The sequence below is a fragment of the Aptenodytes forsteri genome, unplaced genomic scaffold, assembly GCF_000699145.1.
Source record: "Aptenodytes forsteri isolate BGI_AS27 unplaced genomic scaffold, ASM69914v1 Scaffold390, whole genome shotgun sequence".
Lineage (NCBI taxonomy): Eukaryota > Metazoa > Chordata > Aves > Sphenisciformes > Spheniscidae > Aptenodytes > Aptenodytes forsteri.
In genome coordinates, this window is record NW_008795631.1 from 172,760 (window position 1) to 180,544 (window position 7,785).

At 57.9% G+C, this 7,785-nt stretch overlaps 2 protein-coding genes across 2 annotated transcripts in view; both read right to left on the bottom strand.

Moving 5' to 3' along the window:
* Positions 1 to 693: 693 nt before the first annotated feature.
* Positions 694 to 3,868, bottom strand: LOC103901564 (hepatic lectin-like). The gene is made up of 6 exons (XM_009282469.1): positions 3,826 to 3,868; positions 2,726 to 2,833; positions 2,215 to 2,289; positions 1,662 to 1,813; positions 1,119 to 1,231; positions 694 to 829 (listed from the first exon to the last, which is right to left on the bottom strand). The coding sequence occupies exons 1-6, from the start codon at positions 3,866 to 3,868 to the stop codon at positions 694 to 696; spliced, it is 627 nt and encodes a 208-aa protein (XP_009280744.1).
* A 3,093-nt stretch (positions 3,869 to 6,961) lies between these two features.
* FBXL12 (F-box and leucine rich repeat protein 12) overlaps positions 6,962 to 7,785 on the bottom strand; it is a 4,834-nt gene continuing 4,010 nt past the window's right edge. The window contains exon 2 of the mRNA XM_009282477.2: positions 6,962 to 7,777. Within this exon, the coding sequence (XP_009280752.1) occupies positions 7,139 to 7,777 (639 nt within the window). The 3' untranslated portion in view covers positions 6,962 to 7,138. The remainder of the gene's footprint in view (positions 7,778 to 7,785) is intronic.

Sequence of the window (7,785 nt, forward strand, 5' to 3'; positions counted from 1 at the left end):
AACCAAACCTCATTTCCACCTCTGAAACCGCCTTTACTGGTGTCCCACGGCTGCTTGACTCGGATCCTCTGCTCGGTGGCAGGGACTCGAGCCGGGAGGAGTGGGTACGGGCAGCCCCGACTGCGGGCAGGTGCCGGCAGGCAGAGGGGCTGCTCTTAGAGACGGCAGAGCTGCCCTCAGTACCAAACCCCTTCAGGAGCGGGGAGGCTCACGGCGGAGGCGCCGAATCCTCTCGGACGTGGCTCAGCTCTGCTATAGTCCATCCCAGCCTCCCCTCCCTGACGCTACCGCGGGAGATGCCCCCGTCCCGCTCCCGGGATGCTGCGTTGGGCAGCAAATCCCATCTTCTGTCCCATTTGTTCCCCGGCCTGCTCCCCGGCGTTGCTGCTGAACCTGCACGACGTCCGTCTGCAGCCCCAGCTCGCCCCCACCCCTTCACACGCGCGGCTAGAAACACGAGAAGCTTCGTTAACCAGAGCAATAATCGTCCTTTATGAGGCTGAGCTCCCCACGGAGGACGCAGATCCCTGCGTATATTGCTTAGGACCATCAAAATCCATCCCTGCTCTTCCTCGGGACAGGGCGGTGGAGAGGAAGAGTGGGGAGCGGGCGCCCGGATAGTATAAATTAAGAAGCGAAAAGGAACGCCTGCGGTGCCAGAGCATCGGACGTTGCCTCCGCGCGTGGCTTTGCTCAGTTGGGCAGAGGCTTTTCGCAGACGTAGTAGCACTCATAGGTGCAGTAGACGTCGTTCCACTTCCCGGAGACCCAGATGTGGGCACAATCTTCGTTGCTGCCGCTGTTGTTGGGCTCTCCCTCCTTCCAAAATCTGGGCAGAGGAGGATCAAACTGAGTGAGGGCAGCGGGGGCAGGCAGCTGAGCGGAGCAGCTTTCCCTGGGGCTGGGAGAAGGGCAGGGACTAGCTAAACCTGTCTGATTTTAGGTGGGTTTAGACGCTAATTCTTGCCTCTGCTGCTGTTAGACCTCGTGGTGAGTGCCCATCCCAGGGCAGGGTGAAGAAACCCGGTCTGCTGGCTGAAACGGGGGTGTGCGGGCAGGGAAGCTGCCTGCTGTTTTGGGGTGACGGGCATGAAAACGCAGGGCAGGCCGGCACTCACGTGAACGTGGTTTTATAGTCGGTCCCGTCGATCCATTCCCATTCCCCTTCCGAATTCTCGTCCGTGAGCCCGATCCAGAAACGCTCATTCCTTGTCCTGAACATGACAAAATTCTGCAGCGGGGAGAGGGATCAGGAGGGAAAAGCACCAGGAAAAGGCTCCTCGAGCCGGCAGGCTCGGGGCAATCTCGGCTCCGCGTTTGCACCACGGAGGAGCCGGAGAGGTACAATTCTGCGCTTGGCTATTGATTTACAACGTGGAGGTGGCAGGATAGGTGCCGGTGCTGTGGTCAAGCATCCGGCACACGTACAGGAGAAGCCCTGGATGCAGGCAGCGGGCAGGCAGAGCAGGTTCTGCCTGCTCTCTGCTGGCTGATGCAAAGGATAACAAGCACCAGCCCTCGGCTGCCCAGCGAGGTTGGGGTGCGCAGGATGGCGGCAGGGAGCCGGGGAGGTACCGGGGCCGGGGAGGGGGTGCTCTGCAGAAGGCTGGGGCAGGATTCGGGCAAGCCTGGGCTTTCCTGCCTGGAGCTGGAGTCTTTACCTGCTTGGCGTAGCTGTTAATGATAGCCAACCGCGAGTGCATCTCTTCGCACTGAGCCTTCGCCTTGTACCAGCTCATTCTGGTCAGGGAGAAGTAGTAACATTTTCCATCGAAGTATTCCCATTCCCTGGATCCGGGTCCGCAGGGAAACACTGGCGAAAGGAGGACGAGGGGGAAGTCAGGGGGCTCGCGGGCAGTCGAGCCGGTCCTCGCTGGGCTCGTCCCAGCAAGAGGGTTTTCCCAGCAGCGCTCCAGCGCCAAACTGGTACGGACGCAGCGGCCCAGCCCCGGAGCTTGCTCTGTGTTGGATTGCCACGAAGGCGGCAGCCGGCACCCGAAAAAACCTCTACCACAAGGAAAATTTGTGGTTTTTTGGGTTTTTTTTCTAAAATATAAACGTGCTCGCTGCTGGCAGAGCAGCAAACCCAGAAGGGGACGGGTGCCCTGCACGGCCTTAGCGAAGCAATCCGGGGCGGGAACACTCTGGGGACAATTTAGGGAAACTTCCCAGGGGAAGAAAAGCTGGTGGGTTTGGGCAGCGGCCAGGACTTACACAGAAAATCCCTGCCGGAAAAGTTCTGTTTCCGTTCCGGCTGCACCTCGTTGAGTTTAGAAGAAATGGCTGAAACTATGAGAGAGAGAGAGGGAGAGGGAGAGACGCTTGGGTTATCGGTCGTGTTGCCACCCACGCGCCGAGGGTTGCCTGCGAGCACCTCACCCCGGCGAGGCTACAGATTGTTAGCCTTGTTTTGTTCCGGCGTCTTTATTCTGCTGGGGATGCACTTTTCCAGCAGCCTACGGGGCAAAGGAATCCCAGGAAACTCAAAATACTGGCTTATAGCTTGGATTAGCCAGTATTTTATATATTTATATATAGATTTTATAGCGAGACGGTAGCGTGGACGTCAGCAGCCACTACATGGGACAGCCCGGGAGCTCCTCTGGTCATCCTGTCCTGTGGAATTGGGAGCTATAGAGTCCTCTAGAGCGTGAGCCCGCGCTTCGACCTCGTGTATCCCTCGGCCCTACCTGCCTAATTAATTAGTTCAAAGATGTCCCAGTACCTCTGGAGAGCGACACAGCGAACAGGGTGATGATCAGCAAGAAGGAGAGGGCCAGTAGCAAGTATACCGTGAAAAAGGATCTCAGCTTCTGCCGGAAGAAGTTTCTGTCTTTAAAAGAAAAAAAAAAAAAAACACAAACCAAACCCAAAAAACCAGATGTGAAAATATTCCCTTCGGATCACCGGGATTTTCTCATAGCTCCTCTGGTTCCATTTATTGAAGGGTTAATAAATAACCCGGAATAGTTAACTATTTGCTACAGAAGCCAACGTTTTGATGATAATTCCTGTCCAGACCGACCTGGGGGGGGGCTGAAAGCGCCCCAAAACGGAGGCTGTCGCACAGTTGTCGTGTTAGCACTGGCGTGGCCTTGCTAAAGGGCAGGGCAGGTGACCTCAGGTACCACGTAAGCAAAATCAAAAGAAATTATAAGCTTACGCCGTGGATTTTGGGCTGCGACATGTTTTTAAGCCCTCCTCGGCTGTCTAGTAACCCTTTTCGAAAGGGAAATGGTTCCCCAAGCGACAGTCCCGCGGCCTGGAGGGCTCTTTGCCGTCCCTAGCTGGCATCGGGTGCCCTTCTCGGAGGGGTTGAACCTTGGAAATACCCATGGGTGGTTCCAAGGTTCAACCTGGGGAGGTTTGCAAGGGTGCCGGGCCACCCGGTTTGGGGAGCTCGGCTCGGGAAGGCTCCGGGAAGAGCCGAATTTGACTCTGGTTCGGGGCACTTCCAAGGCTGAACCCTCTCAGGTGTTGCCGGTTGGGCACCACCGGCTTCGCACCACCGAGGGACCTTCATCTCAGCGGCAGCCCACAGCTGCGGCCGTGGCCCTTTTCCCTCATCTTCCACCTGAGCCTCGACCCCGGGGGACGAGCTCGTCAGCGCGGGGTTCCCCACCCCGCCCAATCAACCCCGTTAGAGCTGGTTAGCCGAGTTGCCGAAGCAGAGGAGGAAGGAGAGCGCGGACCTTCCTCTCCCTCAGAGACCGAGCGTGTTGGTGGAGAATAGACCACGGTCCAAGACACGGTCTCGTCACCCTCTTCGCTCCTGCCCGTCCGCTCGAGGCGGTGGGTTGGAGGGCTGGCGCGGCTGAAGTTTACCTTTAAAAACGTGCAGGTCGTCGTGAAGATGTTCCTCGTCCATCCTGGTAAGCTCTGGCCGGGGAGACCTTACTCGGGACCAAGGAAGCAGAAGCTTTTTCACCGGGATCTCTGGAAGAGAGAACTCGCAATACCCCTAGGGATGTCCAGTCCAAAGGTTATAATTTAACCAGCAGTTTTTCAGGCTCTGTCCTATTGGTTTGTCCTCTCAAAATAGCAGCTTGGATTGTGTCCACTTCCAATAATTCATCTTTCTGGAGGTTTGTGGGGTGTTTTTTTCCCCCCCCCTCCAGCCAGGCCGGGTGCCCTTTCTGCTTGTAACTCTTCCCCATCCCTTTGGCTTAAAAAAGGGGCAAATTCTGGAGTTTCTGAAGGTGTTTCCTCCAAGCGTGGAAACGAGCGGGTCCGGAAAATAAGAAATGGTCTTCGGTTCGGAAACCGAAGCTGAAGGCACAAGCGGCGCCCCAACAGACGCGCTCGCCCAAGGAAACAAAAACGGCTCCGGGTCTGACAAAGCACCCGTACGAACGTGCCGTGGAAATCTGCGTCTGGCGGAGGCGTAGGGGCGGCTTGCTGATGCGGGGTCGCTCCCCGCAGTACTTGATGCCCCAGAAAGGTTAGGGCCTCTCGGAGGTTTGTTTTCACTCTGGTGGCTGCGGACCCTTGCTCCTCTCAGCCCCGACAAGACTCGGAGAGCTGTTTCGTGCCCCGGCTTCGCCGAGGAGGGGGGGTTAGCTGGCTCTCTTTTAAGCCTTTTGTTCCGTATTTTTAAAAGAAGTTGGGCTTTGATGTCATCCTGATGTGCGGTAGGCAGCTCTAAGGCGGGGCGGGGGGGGAAGAACCGGTCCAAGTTAAAGGTTGGCAAAAGACGAAACGGAGGTAAACAGAGTAGAAACGCCCCGAATTTGGAAATTAGAAGCAACGAGGGTCTGGAACAGCCCTCCAAGAGCTTCAGCAGATGTGTGAGGAGGGCGAGCTGCTGTTCTACCGGGGCAGAAGCAGAACTGATGATTCAAGAAGACCCTTTCAGTCCCTTATTCCTATAATTTGCCCGTGGTCGGCCGACATTTACAGCTCCCCTCCCGCTTCCAAACCCGTAAAGCCCGCTTTGCGCCGTGTAAACTTGTAATTGCTGTTCCGCGCGCTATTCCACGTGCGGCAATTATGCGCTCTGCAGCGCCGCTGGAAAACTGGCGAGTTGGGACTGCCGGATATGAAATTACGTTGTTGGGAGCGCTGTGCCGTCAGGCTCGCAAACATCCCACTGCAAACATTGAGAGAGCATTTAGGTTCTCGCCGCATCGAGCTGCGCCTTGACTGACTGACGGATTTTTACGGGTTTTAATTTTCCCTTTTGCCGTTTTTACCTTGGCTCTGCGAGCCCGGAGAGCGCTGTGACAGATAGGGCTTGAAGTTTTAATAACACTAATTACTCCAGCGTACATCTCCGGGCCTGTGATAAACGCGTAGCGGCGGTTATTAAGCCAGCAGCCTTGGGATGCTTTCCAAAGCAGAGCTGGGGCGCTTTGCCGTTGTTTATTTGCCCCAAAGCTACACCGAGATCGTGTCTAGGAAGGGAAAGGAGGCCAGGGCACAAAGACCGGCTGTTAAACGAGATGCACGGCAACGAGGATTTCGTCACGGGGCTGGGGGGGGGACGACACGGTCGGTCACTGCCACCCGGGTCTGTCTGAAACCGAACGGCTTTATTGCATAAGCTGAACGGAGGGCAGGGGGTGCCTGGGGTGAAAACAGCCGGATCTCGAGGCGGAGCCCGGAAAAGGCTCAGCCGAGACGTTAATCCTTCCGCTGCGCTTCCTCGGAGACCGCTCTCGTCTCCCCCAGCTCCCAAGGAGGGGGCGGGGGGGCAGGGGGAAAAAAAAAGAGCGACCGACGTTCTGCGGGAAACGTCAGTTCACGTCTCTCCCGGTCCGGATCGGGGGGGAGGCGAACAGCGTGGGAGACCCCCTCGGGGAGGGGACGGAGGATCCAGGACTCGGGCGTTCGTCCGAGCTCTTTGGAATCCCACGTGTCTCCCTGCCGTAAGGGGAAAAGCTCTGCCGGGACTGAAGGGTTGGCTAAATCGGGAGACAAATGGATGGGTCTCCCCGAGGGACTCCTGGGCCAAGCTCTGGATCACCGCGGCCTGGCTAACGCCATCGCTGACTCCATGTCCCCGCTTGTTACCTTCATCCCAGGACAGCAGGTCTTCAGCTGTTAACACCCCAGGACGCCGCCGGGTGCCAAAAGCTGCCCGACTTCTTTATTTTAACAGAGACGTTAGCTCAGTTAAAACACTGTGGCGTGAGAAAACATAAATCAAAAGCATTTTTATTTAATAAATACAGTATTGGATTTAAAAACACCCTCAGCTGACCCAACAGAACAGCAACGGCGCAGCGCTCGGTGTCGGTTATCTGGCGTTACGACATTGCAGGGAGGAGGAGGAGGAGGAGAACGCGGATGATTAAAAAGTGACAAGGAAAGGCGGCTGCTTCCGCTGCACGGCCCAGCAAAACCCAGAGGTAACGGCGATGCCCGAGAGCCCGCGCCGGCCTGTTGGCCGTGCGAATGGGAGGCGCGGCTCTCGGGACGAGGCGGTCAGGAAGCCCCGCGACCAAAACCTTTCCGAAGGGTAACCTGGAAGAACCGAGTCTGGAGGAAAGTAGAAGGAAGACGACACCCTGGACTGAAAACGCTCGCTGTCCAGGCGGATTGCCCGAGCTCTTCCAAGAAAAGAGCGGCTCTGGCACGTGTCGCTGAGGTGTTTCTTCCCTGGCGGAGTTTGGAGCGTACGTGCAGGGGGGGTTGAGCAATCGGAGTTAGGTATTAACTGGCAGTCTGGGGTTTGGGCTGCCGGATCTCTCTTTTGTTTGTTTTCCAGCGGCAGGAGGGCGCCCCACTTCGCTCCTCGAATTCCGCGCTCGTTCAACCGCTGCCCGACGTCTAGCGGCGGGGGAAGAGGAGCAGGCAGAGGGTTGAAACTCGTAACCTCAGCCGGCCTTTGGTCAGCTCAACAACGGGCTTCCCAAAGGCTTGGGCGCTCCCCGGCTCCCCTGTTCCAGGGAAAAGGGGGGGGGGGGGGGGGGGAGGGGGGCCAAAAACAAACCGCACCCCCACAGCCCCCCACAAAGCAAGCTCCCGCCAAAACCGTTTTACACGACGCTCTGGCTGGTTTAGCCCCAACGAAAATCCTGTCCCAAAAATACGTACAGCAGCTCCCAGGAGAAGAGACCGTACCCCGAAAAAAAAAAAAAGGAGCACTTGAGGCGCGGGACCGAACGACAAAAGCCCCGCCGCTCCAGGCCGCGCGTCAAGGAGTACGTGAAAAACTGCAGTGGGGCAAACTCGCCTGGATCTTACCGATTGCTTCGTCTTCAAAGCAAGCCCCGCCTAATTTGAGGTTCCTCAGCTGGGGCAGCGCTTGGCACAAAGCAGTAATGGCGCCGGGGGAAATCTTGTCGCAGAGGTCAAGGCAGAGCGTCTCCAGGCACCGCAGGGCTGCTAAGTGAGCCAGGCCCGCCTTCGTCAGGGAGTAAGCGTCGCTGATCTCCAGGAACCGGAGACGTTTCATGTGGCGCCCGACGAAGTCCATGGCGGAGTCGCCGACGACGCAGCGGCGCAGGACCAGGCGCTCCAGCTCCTCCAGGTGCGGAGCCGCCCTCTGAATCCCCTGATCCGTGACGCGGTAGGTGCCCGAAAGGCTCAGCGTCTTCAGGCGGCTCTGGGAGGAGATGTTCAGGAGGTGGTGATCGGAAAAGGCAGGGACGTTGCCGACAACGAGGCACTGCAGCCGGGGCAGGGCCCTGGCGGCGGAGCCGCAGAACCAGGCGGCGGGGATTTCGCAGCGACTCAGCTCCAGCGCCTGGAGGGAAGGGGGGATGCTCTCGTAGGGGACGGGGCGGAGGTCCGTCTCGGCCAGGCACAGGCGGCGGAGCTGGGGGCACCGGTTCTTGAGGG